Source organism: Panulirus ornatus, chromosome 23 (genome assembly GCF_036320965.1).
Source record: "Panulirus ornatus isolate Po-2019 chromosome 23, ASM3632096v1, whole genome shotgun sequence".
NCBI lineage: Eukaryota > Metazoa > Arthropoda > Malacostraca > Decapoda > Palinuridae > Panulirus > Panulirus ornatus.
Genome location: NC_092246.1, coordinates 22,229,646 through 22,249,645, shown reverse-complemented (window position 1 = coordinate 22,249,645; position 20,000 = coordinate 22,229,646). Strand labels below are relative to the sequence as shown.

General features: G+C 38.8%; 1 protein-coding gene across 1 annotated transcript; it reads left to right on the top strand.

The window, feature by feature from the left end:
* The first annotated feature begins 5,827 nt into the window (after positions 1-5,827).
* On the top strand, positions 5,828-19,662 carry LOC139756906 (uncharacterized). The gene is made up of 10 exons (XM_071676816.1): positions 5,828-5,984; positions 9,849-9,937; positions 11,039-11,551; positions 13,837-13,972; positions 14,779-14,890; positions 15,850-16,019; positions 16,502-16,718; positions 17,765-17,890; positions 18,630-18,768; positions 19,120-19,662. The coding sequence occupies exons 1-10, from the start codon at positions 5,865-5,867 to the stop codon at positions 19,340-19,342; spliced, it is 1,845 nt and encodes a 614-aa protein (XP_071532917.1). The 5' UTR covers positions 5,828-5,864; the 3' UTR covers positions 19,343-19,662.
* Positions 19,663-20,000: the final 338 nt, after the last annotated feature.

The window sequence follows — 20,000 nt, the reverse complement described above, 5'->3', positions numbered from 1 at the left end:
TCACACATTAATGCTTTTGTGATATGTACAAGGGTGTGCAGTGATTAGACGAGATACTTAGTCAATAGCCAATATTGGTGCAGGAAGAGGAGACATGAGAAAGGAGTCCCAAGGTGCTGCTACAGAAGCAAATAGTTTTATGATTTTGTAGTACTGCTGCAGGGGGTTGGAGACATTGCTGAGGCACTGTGATTATCTTGCAGGAGGGTGAGTAGGACTACTGAAATCCACTGGATGGTGCTGGTGCTAGTGGAGGATGCAGGCATTACCAAGATCATTTGGTTGTGCTGCAGAAGGGAGGAGGCATTGCCACTGTTCCATGGTGCTGCTGTAGGAGTAGAGGCATTGCCATAGCCCCGTTGTGCTGCTGTAGGAAGGGAGAAGCATTGCCATGGTCCTTCGGTGCAGGTGTGGGAGGGTAGCCATGGTCCTGTGGAGCTGCTATAGAAGGGTAGAGGCATTGCTATGGTTGTTCCATCCTTGAACTGTAAGAGAAAGGAAGCATTGATGAGGTCCCATTGTTGTACTGCATGAGAGAAGTGTTGTCTTGGTCCTGTAATGCTGCTGCAGGAGGATAGAGGCATTCCCTAAACAGCCCCATGTTGTAGGAGAAGGTCCAAGGCCCCATGGTCATGCTGGTGGAAGGGGGAAGCAAGGCCAAATTTTCATACTTATGCTGAAGGAGGTTAGCCGAAGTCCCATAGGTATATTACAAAAAGGAAGAAGCCGTGCTGAGGGTCTATGGCTGTGTTGCAGGAGGGATGGGTTATTGATGAGTTCTCTTAGTGCTACTGTTGCGTGAGTTATTGGCAGTTGCTGGGGCTCCATGGAGTGCTCTAGTAGGGATGAGGCATGGGGCCAAACTCTTATAATGGCTTGGGATGTGTTCAGAAGGAAGTGTCTGCCTTGATGTCTGTTGTTTTTGATATACTGATGGTGTGAAGTGTTTAGGCCTTTTGGGATACCCATTTTCGATATGAAATAGAACTAGGTTAGATGGGCTGTGGAGCAACCCTTAAGTTGTGCCAGGCACGAAAATTATTCACACTATGGGGTATGAATGATGACCACAGGCAAGGAGTGTGAAGGAACATTAGGAAAAAGACTCCTGGAAGTACCCAGACCTTTCATGCTAGGCTATAAACACCAGTGTTTCTGGCATCATGGGAACTCTACATCGACAATTACTCCAAATAGTAAGTGGAGTTATGGGGAAGTGCATCACCATTTTTTTTTTTTCCTATTGCCAGTTAGTAGTGTGAAGTGAGGGAAGGTCTATCTACAGGTGCTGTGCTGGGATGTTTGTCGGCAAACCGACCTAACTACATGTTGATAGTGAAAACCCGTGACAAGGGTAGACGCTTCGGCTTTGGTCGCACAGTGCTGCCGCCCGAAGGAAGCAGAGGACTGCAGTCAGATGATGGACACTGCTTCAGTCCTGGGGATTTCCCTTTGGTCTGTAAGTAGGAGAGATGGCCAGAGAGCGTTATTGGATTACGTGTTAATTGACAGGCACGCGAGAGAGACTTTTGAATGTTAATGTGCTGAGAGGTGCAACTGGAGGGATGTCTGATCATTATCTTGTGGAGGCGAAGGTGAAGATTTGTATGGGTTGTCAGAAAAGAAGAGAGAATGTTGGGGTGAAGAGGTTGGTGAGAGTAAGTGAGCTTGGGAAGGAGACTTGTGTGAGGAAGTACCAGGAGAGACTGAGTACAGAATGGAAAAAGGTGAGAACAAAGGAGGTAAGGGGAGTGGGGGAGGAATGGGATGTATTTAGGGAAGCAGTGATGGCTTGCGCAAAAGATGCTTGTGGCATGAGAAGCGTGGGAGGTGGGTTGATTAGAAAGGGTAGTGAGTGGTGGGATGAAGAAGTAAGATTATTAGTGAAAGAGAAGAGAGAGGCATTTGGATGATTTTTGCAGGGAAAAAATGCAAATGAGAGGGAGATGTTTAAAAGAAAGAGACAGGAGGTCAAGAGAAAGGTGCAAGAGGTGAAAAAGAGGGCATATGAGAGTTGGGGTGAGAGAGTATCATTAAATTTTAGGGAGAATAAAAAGATGCTCTGGAAGGAGGTAAATAAAGTGCGTAAGACAAGGGAGCAAATGGGAACTTCAGTGAAGGGGGCTAATGGGGAGGTGATAACAAGTAGTGGTGATGTTAGAAAGAGATGGAGTGAGTATTTTGGAGGTTTGTTGAATGTGTTTGATAATAGAGTGGCAGATATAGGGTTTTGGTCGAGGTGGTGTGCAAAGTGAGAGGGCTAGGGAAAATGATTTGGTAAACAGAGAAGAGGTAGTAAAAGCTTTGCGGAAGATGAAAGCCGGCAAGGCAGCAGGTTTGGATGGTACTGCAGTGGAATTTATTAAAAAAGGGGTGACTGTATTGTTGACTGGCTGGTAAGGTTATTTAATGTATGTATGATTCGTGGTGAGGTGCCTGAGGATTGGCGGAATGCGTGCATAGTGCCATTGTACAAAGGCAAAGGAGATAAGAGTGAGTGCTCAAATTACAGAGGTATAAGTTTGTTGTGTATTCCTGGTAAATTATATGGGAGAGTATTGATTGAGAGGGTGAAGGCATGTACAAAGCATCAGACTGGGGAAGAGCAGTGTGGTTTCAGAAGTGGTAGAGGATGTGTGGATTAGGTGTTTGCTTTGAAGAATGTATGTGAGAAATACTTAGAAAAGCAAATGGATTTGTATGTAGCATTTATGGATCTGGAGAAGGCATATGATAGAGTTGATAGAGATGCTCTGTGGAAGGTACTAAGAACATAAGGTGTGGGAGGCAAGTTGTTAGAAGCAGTGAAAAGTTTTTATTGAGGATGTAAGGCATGTGTACGTGTAGGAAGAGAGGAAAGTGATTGGTTCTCAGTGAATGTAGGTTTGCGGCAGGGGTGTGTGATGTCTCCATGGTTGTTTAATTTGTTTATGGATGGGGTTGTTAGGGAGGTGAATGCAAGAGTTTTGGAAAGAGGGGCAAGTATGAAGTCTGTTGGGGATGACAGAGCTTGGGAAGTGAGTCAGTTGTTGTCCGCTGATGATGCAGCACTGGTGGCTGATTCATGTGAGAAACTGCAGAAGCTGGTGACTGAGTGTGGTAAAGTGTGTGAAAGAAGAAAGTTAAGAGTAAATGTGAATAAGAGCAAGTTATTAGGTACAGTAGGGTTGAGGGTCAAGTCAATTGGGAGGTAAGTTTGAATGGAGAAAAACTGGAGGAAGTAAAGTGTTTTAGATATCTGGGAGTGGATCTGGCAGCGGATGGAACCATGGAAGTGGAAGTGAATCATAGGGAGGGGGAGGGGGCGAAAATCCTGGGAACCTTGAAGAATGTGTGGAAGTCGAGAACATTATCTCGGAAAGCAAAAATGGGTATGTTTGAAGGAATAGTGGTTCCAACAATGTTGTATGGTTGTGAGGCGTGGGCTATGGATAGAGTTGTGCGCAGGAGGGTGGATGTGCTGGAAATGAGATGTTTGAGGACAATATGTGGTGTGAGGTGGTTTGATCGAGTAAGTAATGTAAGGGTAAGAGAGACGTGTGGAAATAAAAAGAGCATGGTTGAGAGAGCAGAAGAGGGTGTTTTGAAATGGTTTGGGCACATGGAGAGAATGAGTGAGGAAAGATTGACCAAGAGGATATATGTGTCAGAGGTGGAGGGAACGAGGAGAAGTGGGAGACCAAATTGCAGGTGGAAAGATGGAGTGGAAAAGATTTTGAGTGATCGGGGCCTGAACATTCAGGAAGGTGAAAGGAGGGCAAGGAATAGAGTGAATTGGATCGATATGGTATACAGGGGTCGACGTGCTGTCAATGGATTGAATCAGGGCATGTGAAGCGTCTGGGGCAAACCATGGAGAGTTCTGTGGGGCCTGGATGAGGAAAGGGAGCTGTGGTTTCGGGCATTATTGCATGACAGCTAGAGACTGAGTGTGAACGAATGGGGCCTTTGTTGTCTTTTCCTAGCGCTACCTCGCACACATGAGGGGGGAGGTGGATGTTATTCCATGTGTGGCGAGGTGGCGATGGGAATGAATAAAGGCAGACAGTGTGAATTGTGTGCATGTGTATATATGTATGTGTCTGTGTGTGTATATATATGTGTACATTGAGATGTATGGGTATGTATATTTGCGAGTGTGGACGTGTATGTATATACATGTGTATGGGGGTAGGTTGGGCCATTTCTTTCGTCTGTTTCCTTGCGCTACCTCGCAAACGCGGGAGACAGCGACAAAGCAAATAATAGTTGCCCTACTATCCCAGTAAACGTAGCTGGACAACTTCCGACTCTCAGCTGTTGGCTGGTATGTACTGGACAACCAACCAACGGAGCTAGGGCTTAAAGTGCGCAAGCACTGGAGTTACTCCGCTTCAAGGCTTTATGGAAGCGAGTGATAATCCGACGCAGGAGTGCACTCCCCAGACAATGCAATCTGCTGTTGCTACATTTTCCGTAATAGCAGCACTATTTATTCAAGTTACCCTCTGGTTTTGCATGTGGCACTATAGTCGCCTCACCTGTTTGTGCATACATACATATTTGTAGAAAGGACATTGCCAGACACCAGAAAAAAAATAGAGCAAGAAGTAAATTTCTACCATCAAATATACACGACAGTGATCCACTTAAAATTGATATTATAAATCTCTATAGGGTTTAAATCTTCTCTATTGGGTTTCAGTATAGGTAAACCTTCGTCCTTTCACATAAAGCAACTAAAAAATTTATTTTGATTATAATTATATACAGTGCAACGAGACCTAAATGTCACCTTGGTCGTCAGTAGATTAGTTACAGGTACCGTGGCAGGTACAGAAACTTCTTGTGAACATATCTAGCCGTATGACCTTTGACAGGAACCTCAGCAATGGCTCTCCCTTCATGTTGCACCGCTGTGGGAAATCGGCACTGTCTCCTTCTTGCAGCACAGCCATGGACCTCGGCAACGCCTTCTCCCTCCTGTGGCTCATGTACGATCTCAGCATCACTTATTGCTGCATCGCAATCACGAAATGGACAGTCTCCTTTTTTACTGCGGGACCTTGGCATTGTCTCTTGCCTTACTTCTTTGGTCGTGCATCAGCCGCAGCATCTCGCCCATGAGCCACTTCCCTTATAACAATTACTACGGCATTGGTCTGGTAACGATATTTCATTTCTCTCTCCATCCTTCCCATTCCGAGGGAAGGTAGACAACCATTCCTGAAAACAATTGCACTATAGAATACAAAACTAAATGGGATAGCATTATTTTCACGAAGAGGATAAAGTGTGAACTTATGATTCAAGCCACACGCCATCCTACATTTATATGTTTTTTGATACATTTCTTACGAATTGATGCAATTCATCGTAAGCCAAAGTGTTGCAGTGCTTAACACTGTGATTCAGGTTAAACACAGTTCTACTTTATTAGATTACTTGGCAAACGTACTTTCCTCTTAGAATCATCCTGCCAAATTGTACATCAAGCGCTCATGTGATGGAGTGGGACATAAGGAAAAAGTAAAAGAGTGATGGAACAAGGAAAATATGAGTGATGCATATATTTACTCCAGAAAGTATTTGACTGAATTGAATACGCAGTGAGATATGATTACATGAAGGAACAGGTCAACAAACGAAAGCATGTCTCTCAGAAACAGTGAGGAACCTGAAACTTTTCATTGAAATTCTTTATTTAGGGGAGAGAAGAAATAAGATGTTCGACTACTTTCTTAAAGCACCTTTAGAAAGAACTTTTAGTCTATGTATATATTAATTTGTTTAGGTATTATTTTTTTCATTTCTGAATTTTTTGTTGTCTGTTCTCTCCATGACGTCACGGCGCTGGCGAGCAGACGTGTAAATAAACAAACGCGATGGAGGGGCGGCTGTTGTCCCCAGTAGAGAAGACCATTCGTAAAATTCGGAAGAAATTACGACAAATTGAGCACTTAAATCTTGTGGACAGAGATTTGAATGAAGAGGAACTCTCAAAGGTAAGATATGTTTTGTGTCTGTTTTTTTTTTTTAGTTCAAATATAACTTTGTAATAAGTTTTTGAAAAAGTTTAATTTTCTTTATGGAAACCTGCTACTTCCATGAACATGAATGATGCATGCCAATTGCATGAATTATGCATGCCAATTGGGTTTTTTTTTTCTGTATTTCCCAAAATGGTGAGATTTTCAAACCTGCTGCACAAATAAGTCATTAGATACATCTCATATGTTTCTGAAGGTTGTTTTAGGACCAGTTAACAGAAGTAGACGTTATCATCCTTATTTTCTCAAGATTGTTATATATCTAGGATATTCCATAATGGCCATCTGGATGATTTATCAGTTCAACTCCCATAATCTTTAATGGTTTTGGAAAATGAGTGATTTTTTGCAGTATATGACAATTGCCAAGATGATAATGACCAGGGTTAATAAGATCAAGGAAAATGACCACTGGTGTCAGTAAATGTGAAAGTAGATAATACGTCTGTAAGAAATATATCCCACTCAATGAGTGGAAGATGTATAAAAGAAAGAGACAGGAGGTCAAGAGAAAGGTGCAAGAGGTGAAAAAAAAGGGCAAATGAGAGTTGGGGTGAGAGAGTATCATTAAATTTTAGGGAGAATAAAAAGATGTTCTGGAAGGAGGTAAATAAAGTGCGTAAGAGAAGGGAGCAAATGGGGAGGTGATAACAAGTAGTGGTGATGTGAGAAGGAGATGGAGTGAGTATTTTGAAGGTTTGTTGAATGTGTTTGATGATAGAGTGGCAGATATAGGGTGTTTTGGTCGAGGTGGTGTGCAAAGTGAGAGGGTTAGGGAAAATGATTTGGTAAACAGAGAAGAGGTAGTGAAAGCTTTGCGGAAGATGAAAGCCGGCAAGGCAGCAGGTTTGGATGGTATTGCAGTGGAATTTATTAAAAAAGGGGGTGACTGTATTGTTGACTGGTTGGTAAGGTTATTTAATGTATGTATGACTCATGGTGAGGTGCCTGAGGATTGGCGGAATGCGTGCATAGTGCCATTGTACAAAGGCAAAGGGGATAAGAGTGAGTGCTCAAATTACAGAGGTATAAGTTTGTTGAGTATTCCTGGTAAATTATATGGAAGGGTGTTGATTGAGAGGGTGAAGGCATGTACAGAGCATCAGATTGGGGAAGAGCAGTGTGGTTTCAGAAGTGGTAGAGGATGTGTGGATCAGGTGTTTGCTTTGAAGAATGTATGTGAGAAATACTTAGAAAAGCAAATGGATTTGTATGTAGCATTTATGGATCTGGAGAAGGCATATGATAGAGTTGATAGAGATGCTCTGTGGAAGGTATTAAGAATATATGGTGTGGGAGGAAAGTTGTTAGAAGCAGTGAAAAGTTTTTATCGAGGATGTAAGGCATGTGTACGTGTAGGAAGAGAGGAAAGTGATTGGTTCTCAGTGAATGTAGGTTTGCGGCAGGGGTGTGTGATGTCTCCGTGGTTGTTTAATTTGTTTATGGATGGGGTTGTTAGGGAGGTAAATGCAAGAGTTTTGGAAAGAGGGGCAAGTATGAAGTCTGTTGGGGATGAGAGAGCTTGGGAAGTGAGTCAGTTGTTGTTCGCTGATGATACAGCGCTGGTGGCTGATTCATGTGAGAAACTGCAGAAGCTGGTGACTGAGTTTGGTAAAGTGTGTGAAAGAAGAAAGTTAAGAGTAAATGTGAATAAGAGCAAGGTTATTAGGTACAGTAGGGTTGAGGGTCAAGTCAATTGGGAGGTGAGTTTGAATGGAGAAAAACTGGAGGAAGTGAAGTGTTTTAGATATCTGGGAGTGGATCTGGCGGCGGATGGAACCATGGAAGCGGAAGTGGATCATAGGGTGGGGGAGGGGGCGAAAATTCTGGGGGCCTTGAAGAATGTGTGGAAGTTGAGAACATTATCTCAGAAAGCAAAAATGGGTATATTTGAAGGAATAGTGGTTCCAACAATGTTGTATGGTTGCGAGGCGTGGGCTATGGATAGAGTTGTGCACAGGAGGATGGATGTGCTGGAAATGAGATGTTTGAGGACAATGTGCGGTGTGAGGTGGTTTGATCGAGTGAGTAACGTAAGGGTAAGAGAGATGTGTGGAAATAAAAAGAGCGTGGTTGAGAGAGCAGAAGAGGGTGTTTTGAAGTGGTTTGGGCATATGGAGAGAATGAGTGAGGAAAGATTGACCAAGAGGATATATGTGTCGGAGGTGGAGGGAACGAGGAGAAGAGGGAGACCAAATTGGAGGTGGAAAGATGGAGTGAAAAAGATTTTGTGTGATCGGGGCCTGAATATGCAGGAGGGTGAAAGGAGGGCAAGGAATAGAGTGAATTGGAGCGATGTGGTATACCGGGGTTTACGTGCTGTCAGTGGATTGAATCAAGGCATGTGAAGCGTCTGGGGTAAACCATGGAAAGCTGTGTAGGTATGTATATTTGCGTGTGTGGATGTATGTATATACATGTGTATGAGGGGGGGTTGGGCCATTTCTTTCGTCTGTTTCCTTGCGCTACCTTGCAAACGCGGGAGACAGCGACAAAGTATAATAATAAAAAAAAAAAATATATGAAAATTATGGAATTATTTATATATTAGGGAAGAGTCTTTTTTAAAGGTAGTACTTGAGTGTTGTAAAGGTAGTATTTGAGTGTTGTAAAGGTAGTACTTGAGTGTTTCTTAATAGAAAGAAGAGTTGAAGTCATCGTAGGAACCTTGCTGTTGGAATGTGAAGGAAACCTACACCTAGGAATTCTCATTTTAGCTCTTTTGTGCGCACATAACCTGTAAGGTTTCCACATCAATTGTAGAAGTAAAATTAGTTGATTGAAATTATATGTTGTATTATTCAGAGGTTAAAATTATGAAAAAGGTAGATTGGGTAGGAAAGTCATGAGTGTTTTGCCGAAATGAAAATATGCTTATGATATATGCATTACATGCAAGATGGCAGAGGGGTTAGTGGAGATTTATGAAATCACAATTATGATCTGGAGAGGGAAAAATAGGCAACACAAGATGTGGATAGATAAACAAATAGATAAATTCCACCAGAGAAGTTTTTTGTCCGTGTACTGCAGCTATGGAACTCAAATATGCGTGGTAGAGAATATTAACACTGTGCCTTCATTTAATCAGGGCATATGTAAGTATCTATAGTGAATCAGCATACATGAAGTATAATTAGATGTAGAAGTCTTGATTTAATGTATTTCACATTACGTAAGAAAATATTTTTGATTTTATGACAATTTCTCTTTGATTTATTTGTTTGATTAGTTTGTGTAATTATCAGTTATTTCCCATTCATTATTTCTAACTTGTTTTTATTCATATGATTCTATGTGCACCTGTTCTATCCCATGTTTCTGAAATTCACTTAAGATGACAGATGTTTTCCAAGTTGTATTTTTTGTAATCTGCATACAGTACCACATCTCTAAAGTTATTTAGAAATCTTACTTGGCTGCATCCAGAAGTTAAAAGTAAGGGAAAAATACACACAGTGTAGACATTGAGTGATGGAAAACACTGAAGTAATTAGACATTCTTAATGCAGACAGTATGGTGGTAGTCTATTGTTTCTTGATTTACAGAGTGTTTGGGATGGGGCTACTCTGTAGTAGTGTGTTTAAGCTCAGACATTGTCCGCTTGATAACAGTTATGGTGATTCACCACAACCCAGTGAAAAGAACTATTTGATATCTGGAGGTAATGATGGCAAGGTTGCCAAGGGTGGTGCAGTAGCTTTTTTCTGAGCTTTCAAGTGAGATGTAGGTGATTATTGGAGATAGTCAGGAGGACTTTTGTATCACAACATCTCATTATGTCTCACACATTCTTAAATTTGCAAAATGTGTTTCAGGTTAAGCAGAAGACTAATCTTCGAAAGGAGCTTCGCAGATTGCTGGAAGAACATCATCCAGATGAAACCGATGTCATGAAACGGATGGGGTAGGACTGCAGATTTAGATTTAATTCACTTGTTTTCTGTTTAGTTACAAGAATGGTTTTTTTAGAATTCAGTTGAAAGATGATTGGAATATGATTTATTTTCTGGGTAAGAGTGATAAGTCCAGATGAACTTTGAAGGCACAAATAGATCTTTGTATCAATTTATCCAATTTCAGTGACACATGTAATTTAGTCTTTTCAAGGACCTTTATTTTAGTCATGTTACCTTTACTTTACTTTGCATTTAAATAAATGTGTTAGCTATTTTAAGAATGAATATTTGACTTAATGTAATGTATTCCCATTGAATAAGAGGATGATTGAGACTGACAAGTTTGCTGCTTATCATTGGCAGTCTTAAACTTTCTGAGAAGCATTTGAAATGGTACTGTGGTGTTATATTCACTTTGGAAGGTGGTGGTTGGAATTTTGTGAGAGGGAGATTTGTGGTATACAGGTGAAAAGGAAGGAGTCTGCATGAGAAGGGTGGAGCCATTAGCTGAAAGTTGAGGACTAAAGCAAATTGACTTCAGAAATCATTTATATGTGTTCACAGAGTTTTAGTATTTAATGAATAATTGCTTAATGAATTGATTACAGCCAAATTCTGAAATGTACATGGAAGATACACGGTGTAAACAGAGAGGGTGCAGAAAAGGGATGGGGAAATTACAGACAATCTTTACACAGATACTGGGGTAACAGTTTATTGGATATTGATGATCTTCAAGATGGTATAGAAATGGTTGTTGTTGCTAATATTCTTTATGAGCTCAGATAGGCTTGATGTGGTATCTGTCAGCTGGTGATGAGGAATATTTATACTGGTGTACATAGAAACAGAAATATGCAAAACTGAGGAAGACATTATGTGATAGTGCGATAGTGCACATAGAAATGTAGATGTGCAAACTTGAATAGAAGATTATGTATTTTCAAAATATTGTTGAACTAAGACTTTTCTTGTTATCTATAGTGACAATACAGTACATTAGAAATATTTCATGCATGGAATTCTTTTTGTCAAATTTGCATTTCTGATACAGTTGTCTGTTAACATATACTTAGTATCCTGATTTTTTGTTTTTTCACCTTGTGCAGGGCCCATCTGAATAAGAAAGAAAGTGATGTAAAGAAAGCCAGAAGTGTTGCTACATCTACTTTGAAAGAAGAATTTACAGAGGCAGAATCACAGGAAATAGATCTGCTGAATAGTACCTCAGGAACAGAACAGAAGCAGAAAGAAAACTTAAATAGTGCATCATCTGCTTATATTTCCCCGCCTAACCCAGTAACCATTCCCACTGGACCTGCTTCTGTTTCCTCTCAGATTGAGTCACACACTGACCAAGACATTTTTGTAGCCTCTGATATTACTGTGGAGACATCAACTTCTGAAACTCAACAAAAATATTCAGTTATTGGAAGCCCACAACAAGTGCAAGCACAGCCCCAGAATCTAAAGAAAAATTGTAAAGAATCATACCTTGATGAGACTGAAAAAAGAAAAAAGTCCCGTTGGAAGGAAAGTTCATATGAAGTCTTTATTCTCGAGGGACATAATGACATAATTTTATCAGTTGATTGTATGGCTGACTTTGTGTTATCTGCAAGGTAAGTAGGCATAATTACACACACACACACACACACACACACACACACACATATATATATGGATGTATACAAATACTGATGGATGAGAGGGAGGGAAATGAACATGTATATAAGGAATAAGTGGAAGAGAGTAAATCAGATATAGGCATAATGACGATTGAATTCAGCAAGGATGTTGAGTCACACATGGATTTGCCAAAGGGAATGCATGCTTAGTGCCACTGCACAAAGGCAAAGGGGATAAAGATGAGTGTTCAAACTACAGAGGCATAAGTTTGTTGAGTATTCATGGGAAATTATATGGGAGGGTATTGATTGAAAGGGTGAAGGCATGTACAGAACATCAGATTGGGGGAGTGCAGTGTGGTTTCAAAAGTGTTAGAGGATGTGTGGATCTGGTGTTTGCTCTAAAGAATGTGTGAGAAATACTTAGAAAAATAGATCTATTTGTATGTAGCAAGTATAGAGTGTGTTCTGAATGACTGCTTGATGATTGTATGTAATTTGTAAGTGTCTCCTGCAGTCAGAATTTTCTTAGTTGATATGGTTTCATTTCTAGAAATTGATAGGAAGCTGTGGTTTATGTTTTCATGTCAGGTATGAGTGTTCAGAACAGGAGAGGTGCATGTACAATTTCTTGAGGAAGAGAGGGTTTTTTTTGTAGCAGCATTAAAATCCCAAAATTTATAACAGTATGTTGTGAGCATTTTGCATTTTGTTATGAAGTTATAGGCCCATAATCCCACTTTGCCAGTTATTCCTCTTTCATATTATTTTATAGCACCATGCTCATATTTGTCTTTAAAGGATTTTGCAAAGTTTGTGTGTTCTGCATTTGGACTTTATATAATCCTTATTGGTTGTTTAATTTTACCGTAGTGATCAACTGCTGAAAAAGTCCTGATATTCAGTACCTTGAAGCTGTGTGTTTTCTTTTTTGTAAATATTGTTAGATCTCCAGAAGTCAGTCAGTTTACATCTAAGGACTCATAAATATTTTGATCGTGTGTGATGTTAATGCCCTTGGTCGGTAATGTTTTAGAACTGATTTGCTTGTCCTTGTGTGAATAAGGTTCTCTAATTCTGCTGTAGACTTTCAGGGAGTACACCAGAGTCCAGGCTATCTCAATTTAGAATGTTTATTTAGTGGCAAATGTTAAAAGCCAGCAAGAAAGACTGAAAGCAAAAGCTTTTACCCATATATTTAGTGACCTTGGTAATGTTGTACAATTCTTTCAAGACAAGAGTTCCAGTACTGTATTCTTGGAACAGAATGCATGGGAATGCATTTAAATCTATGTTGAAGTTTAGTGTAGTGGCCATCTGTGCAGTATGAAGAATGGGTATCACTGTTATGAAGTTATTTTGATCACTTATTTTTATGACAATTTATGGCTTACTGAACTCAGATTCATTCAATTTGTATAATATTTGCTCTTGTCATACTTTTTTTTTTCAGGCATGCACTACTTGAGGTCCATGATTTGGATTGTGCACATGAAATAGTTACTCTTCCAATTATTAATGGTCCTTTGTTCTTGTTTTGTATGATCTTTTCAGTGCAAAGTCAGTATCTTCCATATCTTTTTTTCCCAATATTACAGAGTGAACTGCAGCCACATGAGATAGTCTGCTGCACATTTCTATCTCCTTTCAAGTCAGTCTGCTCTTTTTTTAACCAGGACCCTTTTTTATATGTCTCATTTGTGTACATGTTTGCTGTTTGTAGGGAGAACCTGTGTATTGAATCTTACAATGATTCTTTCGGTGCTTTGCCTCTTAGGATTGATTTGTATTGTATGAGAAATAGTTGTGTTTATTTCTCGTCTTTGAATGTATTTATGGTGTATTAAGTCTACATATGTTTATGAAAATCACATACAACGTATGTATTATTTTTTTGTTGGTTTTGTCATCCGCTTGCTCAGTGAACTTTTTTCAGTCTGAGGAATTAAATCTTAGGTTTTTTAAAGAGCTTTGGTAGGAGTTCCTGATGAATTTGATAAATGTTCCAGTAGATATGATAAGCAGACACAGACAGGGAATAGATTGTAATTACTTTAGGAAAAGTGATGGGTGAAATGGCACCAAGAAGAAATCTGTTGACATAAGATGTGTAGGGGAAAATTTCATATTAAGGACCTCAAATATTTTGGAAAGAAATTGACATGGACTATCTGATTTTTGAAGAGGGAATGGATTAGATGTTCTGACATAGATCAAAGCCAAATTGTAAGGAGATGATGTTATATTTGACTGATGTGGATAATTTTATGTTTTGACAGTCGCGACACAACTGTACGTGTTTGGCGGGTGGGTAACACAGTGGAAGAAAGGAGTCTGCGTGGACACACATCAGCAGTTACTTCAGTTTCATTTTTGCCTGTATCTATTGCTACTGCTGTTTTAGCTAAATTTGAGGTAGGAATATTTCTTGTGGTTAGAAGGATTAGATCAAATGACTTTTGGTATACTGCAACTTAAAGTTATTAAAAGGTACTTAGATATGCATCCAGTTCTTGAAAATTTGTTAGTATAGGATCTTTTCATATTTGGAAATGTTATGATAAATGTGTATCATATAAGATAGTATTTATATTAAGGCTTGAACAAGTTACCAGCTATTTGAATAAGTTGTAAGGATATAAGTTTGGTGGTGAGGCAAATTTTGTGAAAGGCATAGTCTAGCCCATCTTGATTTATAGGAATGAAAGAGAGGTTGCTCTGTTGCCCTCTTCTATATTCCATATAAGTCCCAGTTTCAAAGTGGACTTTTGTGTGACTGGAGTTGGCAACACAAGAGAAAGAAGATTTTATAGTACCCATGTAAAAGCATTAATCTGTGGAGGTTAATTTCTTAAGACAGAGCTGTTGATTAAGAGCAGATAGAAAGATAAATAAGAATGTCAGGATGTAGAATAGAATTAAGAAAGAAGTAGTAATGAAAACTGATATTTAGAATGCTTATTTAGACATGGAAGGGGTAGATGTGAATAGGAGACTGAAACAGTGAATATGAGAGGGGAAAGCTGGAGATGAAGAGCCTCATATTCATTTTGAAGCACATGCCAAGGGAGTTTGTGGCTGAAAGGGGCATAAACATGGAGTGTATGAAACTGTAAAGTTAGGACTGCTTGGAGGAGATCCTATATAGGTAGTATTGCAGGACAGCAGTATATTTTATGTTAGATGTGGTTGCATATTTCATTTTTCCTTTCTTTTAACAGGCAGATTATGATGAATTACCATCCTTCCAGAGAAGAATTTTATCGGACTCCAGTGTTTTAGCTGTTTCTGGGGGTCTGGATTGTACACTGAAGATTTGGGATATTCTGTCAGGTTCGTTTACTTTTTTGTCTGGTGTTTCAAAGACATTTCATTGTAGATATGTTGGAGTATTTAATGTTCATGAATGATTAGCTTCAAGGGCAGTTGTTGTCGCTACTTAACAGTAAAGTGTCTACTTCGGAAAAGTTTTCATTAAATAATCTTGTCATTATTTTGGCTGCTTTACAATAGTGTCCACTCAGGAAAACTTGGTATTAGAATAATCTTTTTATTATTTTGGGTGCTTTACAGTAGTGTGCATTTGCATTAACATGTATTTAATTACTTCTCTGTAATTACCTGTTAGTGCTATATGTGAAAGGAGTGTTACACTCCTCACTTACTCTTTATGTCAAAACTATTTCAGAACACCTTCTTAGTACTTTCAACCATACTCTTCTCAAAATGACACCTTTCCCTTACCTTATCATTTCTTATATGATCAACATTCCTCACATCAAATAATTTCCTAAATGTTTTATTTCCAATACATCAACCCTCATCTTAACTTTTTTTTTAATATATGGTTTATGCCTAACTTTTAAACAACACTGTTGGGACAACTGTATCATCACACACACCCGTGTTTGTCATCTCAGACTGACTTCTCTTTCCACACACTCCTTAGTGCTCCCCATCTACCCTTTGGGGATAACTTTAGCTCCCCTAGTTCCATCTGCAGTATACACACCCTGGTCTGATTGTGTGACTGATATTTCTGGACTCAATTCTGTATTAGATTTTAGGGAAATGATGCAAGCTGTTCTAGAAACAGTCTCTTGGCATGATAGGAACAATGTGAATTTGAGCTTTTCAGGATGTAGTTCAGGTACTCCATGCTGCTCAAATTCTGAATTTAAGTTAAGCCTGTTTTTCGCTGGTGTACGGTAGACTATGATCAGTCTTGGACTGCACTAAAATCAGTCATTGAAAAAATACATTGTACTGTAAATGGTTTCTGTTTATTTCAGGGAAAGAACTTGGTTCAGTCTATACATATAATGGCATCACATGTATCAGGTGTGGAACATGGGGAGTGGTGACAGGAACAGAAGGAGGAAAGCTGGAGGTCTGGTGTGTTGCTAGTGGTCAGCGACTTGCTTTTGTTAATGCTTTCCAGAATCAAGTCACTGGCTTATGTGTAAGTTCAATTTTGAATCAGTGACATTTGTGTATTTAGAGTTTATGCCGTTAATATGTTTTTTAGTCTGTATTTATATATTAAATTTTGTGATGCATACTCCTGCTTTGTTACCTTCTTTTTAGATATAGCAGATCTTGATTAATAAAGGTGTATTTAGTTTTTTTTTATTTTTTTGTAGTAGGGCTTTTTTTTTTTCTTCAAGACAAAAAATAAAACAGGCTTGAAAGAACAGATATAGAGAGTCATATTTTCTCATAAACGTTCAAATCCATATGAATTTAAATATTTCCCATAACCTCTCCCCCATTCTTTTTAATACCCTTTTATCTGCTTTTTCAGTTACCTTGTTTCTCTTTCTGTAATCATTAGAAATTGCATTTGGTTATAGCATTTGTATACAGAGTATGTAATCCTATATTTCAGTATATATATATATATATATCCTTAATGTGTATATTTATACTATATATCCTTTCTAGATTGAGGTTGACAAGATATATGCTGGGAGTGCTGATGGAGAGCTTGGGATATGGAGGTTCAATACAGCCACCAAGGCCCTGAGAGTTGTTTTCATTATGGAACCTGGATCCTCATCTTATGTTCCACTTAGACATTTAGCTACCTTGGTAACATGTAATGGAAAATGTTATTTAGGAGACAGTGGCCCAAATGTTAAAATCTTGGACTGGAGAAAGGGTAAGTGAAAGGAACATGGTATCAGTTCATTAGCTGTCTTTCAAAATAAGTTTGTTTGCATAGAATTGTCTTAAAACACTGCAGCTACAGACTTAACACATTTATTCATGATTTCACCTTCATCACATATATTAACTGTTTCTCACCAGTGGACAGAGGCTTACAACCATTGAGCAAGCACTTACCAAGTGTAATGGTTTTCAATCAGTGTAAGGGTGAAAACCATCATGCCTCCTAAAATAAGGTGTTTTCCAAATGGATTTAACCCTTTCAATCATTGTAAGACATATGAGACTTGTATATGCTTGTTCATCGGAACTAAACAACCATGTAGCATTCCACCCTGGTTTGTAGTCATGGTGAAAAGGTGAAATAGTGCCAAATGACATGCGACATCACTCTTTCACTTGCTTGTTTTGGCATTCGTTGGACCTGTTGAGCTTTGCTTGATATATGATTGCATTATCTTTACTTCTGGTTGTAGCCTTCAGAGACATTTGATAGGTATCCATGTCTTGAATTCCTAGTTTTCCATGATGCATTTGTGTTGGTACTTTGTTGCATCTTTAAAACTAATTTTCATGGAGATACCACCTGGTTGTTCTTCCTATCCCGATATGCTTTCATCAGTTATTTGTTCATGTAGTATACATCTGTTGGAAGAGAACTGAAAAAATGAACTATAGGTATTATTAATATTAATATCCCTGGGGATAGGGGAGAAAGAATACTTCCCACGTATTCCCTGCATGTCGTAGAAGGCGACTAAAAGGGGAGGGAGTGGGGGGCTGGAAATCCTCCCCTCTCAATTTTTTTTAATTTTCCAAAAGAAGGAACAGAGAAGGGGGCCAGGTCATGATATTCCCTCAATGGCCCAGTCCTCTGTTCTTAACGCTACCTCACTAACGCGGGAAATGGCGAATAGTTTGAAAAAAAAAAAAGAAAAAAAGGTATTATTAATGAATTATGCACTTTTGTTGTGATTGTTGACATGAGGTAAACAAACAATTGAAAATGCAATAAATACTTTTGTGTTTTTGATTCAGGCCATGTGTCTCGATTGGTTAACCATGTGGGAGACATTGGCATGACAGATAGTCTGGCAATTTCGTCAGATGGATGCCTTCTAGCAGCATCTTACTTCGTAGATTCTGGTTGCCCCTCCATCAATGGTATGTGGATTTGATATTCAGTTGTCTCCTTAAGTTTTTTGAAAATATTTTCATTATAGTCTTTTATCATTTTTACAAAGCCTTGCAAACCAGATGTTTCTTTTTTATCACATAAATGTACATAGATAGTGAATGAGAGTTTTAACTGTGGTTGGAAGTGGTGGAAAGTGTGGAAAGAGTATATAAGAGGTACAGACAACTGAAGGCCTGTTAGCCTTTGATGCTGTTACCTACAAGTTTCTACTCAAAGAGAGGTAAAGTTAGGAGAGAAGAGTCCCTCAGCAATAATAACCAGTAAGAAAAAGAATAAGAAGAAAAACCATGAATGCTGAATATAAACAAGCATGGAATTTTATGGAAGAGAATGAAGTAGAATGATTCTTTTTAATATGTTACTGCACATTGCACTGTATTTTCAGTTGTGAGTATGATTCTTTGAAGCTATAATGAAAGAAAATTATTTTTACTTATAAGAACAGATATTATCCTTTCCTTATGTGTAGTAAATACCCAGTGATGAAATAATTGTACTGATCACTGTACAATAATATTTAGGCCTACTGTATGATTTTTTTTTTCTAAAATGATAAATTAAGTTATCCGGGCCTTATGTTCCCTGATGGGTCAAGGCTCCATAAAGTTTATCATTACATATCTGTTATCTTTAGAACCCAAAGACTTAATGAAGTAGTATCTAAGTTTTCCAAGCATTCCATTGTAGGCACTGTCTTTTCCACAGTTCGGGATGTATCGGGCGACAGATATATATGCACTCTCATTGACAAGGATGAGGGGCGCTTCCTTACCATGAGCACATCACCCGGTATCATTGTGACAGGAGGTCACTTGCTGAAGGTGTGGGTGCAGATGGATAAAGGGTAAGGAAATACTGTAATCACATTACATATGCAGTTTTACACGAGCATTATGATTGGCTGAGGCCATTTGCTGAATGGTTTTGTAGTTATTCAAAAATGCAGGATTTTCAGTCTTTTGAATGAAATTGGCATCAAGCAGTTCTTGGTAAAGACTAGTCTTTGTAGGTTACCTACTACCACAACATGGAAGGAAAAATTTCTTACCATCACTAGTTTCTTGCCAGTGTTTTCAAAGAACCTTGAATAATACAAAACATAGCACTGTGATAAAAATCCTTTGGGCTTTTTAAGGCACTTTTAGGTAAAGAGTGTCAATTTCATAGTGTAAGATCAATTATTTTTTTCTTTCAGTAAACCAGCCAAAAAAGGGAAAAAAATGGCTGGTGAAATTATTCGTCCAAATGTTCTTCACAAAATGTCAAGGTCAGCATTTGACTCAGCCTCAGAGGATGACACTGACTGGGCATCTTCCAGTGATGATGAAGATGTGCAGCAGTTAATGTCTGTTAGAAGAGGTTCCTCACAAAGCAAGGATGAAGAAGAAAATGGTGGATGGTGGTGCAGGATCTTGTAAATGTGTACACTATCAGGTTTTCAACTTTTTTATGTGGTTTTTGAGGCATAGCACTGCTCCCATTATCCAAAAAAAAATTTCATGGAGTGCCCGATAATTAAGTTAGACATTACTGTACATACATACATGTCACCTGACACCAACACTCTCTGCATTACTTGAAAAGAAGGTTTTTGTTGTATCTAAAGTAGCAGATGTCCATCTGGGGCTATCTTTAGATTATTCATTTTTCGATCAGTAGATGTATTTATATAACTGTACCCTTTTAATGTAGTAATGCCCTGAATATCACCTCTTCATAAAATCATATTCTTTTAAAATGCTTTCTTTTATCTTTAACTCTTCCCATTTACAGTGCATGAGATGGCTGGAATCCATACAGCTTCTGGGTTGATTCACACACACATTGTGTATGTACAAATTAGTAATTCTTGATTTTAATTGTGCACAGTGCGTTGATATTTCATGAGACAAATATTGCCATACACACCTGTGCCATCCCAAACAGGATTTCCCTAATGCACATAATTACCAGTAATTCTTTTGACATAATTTGAAATGCCTCTTTTTTATAAAGAATTCACTCATTTTACCTGTCCATTCCTTTTGAGGTCTGCCTCTCCTCCCTTTATTGATAGTAGTACTACAATAGTACTGA

Coding starts and splice junctions, on each gene's coding strand:
- LOC139756906 (XM_071676816.1), top strand. CDS start 5,865: ATGGAGGGGCGGCTGTTGTCCCCAGTAGAGAAGACCATTCGTAAAATT. Junction 9,938..11,038: donor GATGTCATGAAACGGATGGG/GTAGGACTGCAG, acceptor CACCTTGTGCAG/GGCCCATCTGAATAAGAAAG. Junction 11,552..13,836: donor GACTTTGTGTTATCTGCAAG/GTAAGTAGGCAT, acceptor ATGTTTTGACAG/TCGCGACACAACTGTACGTG.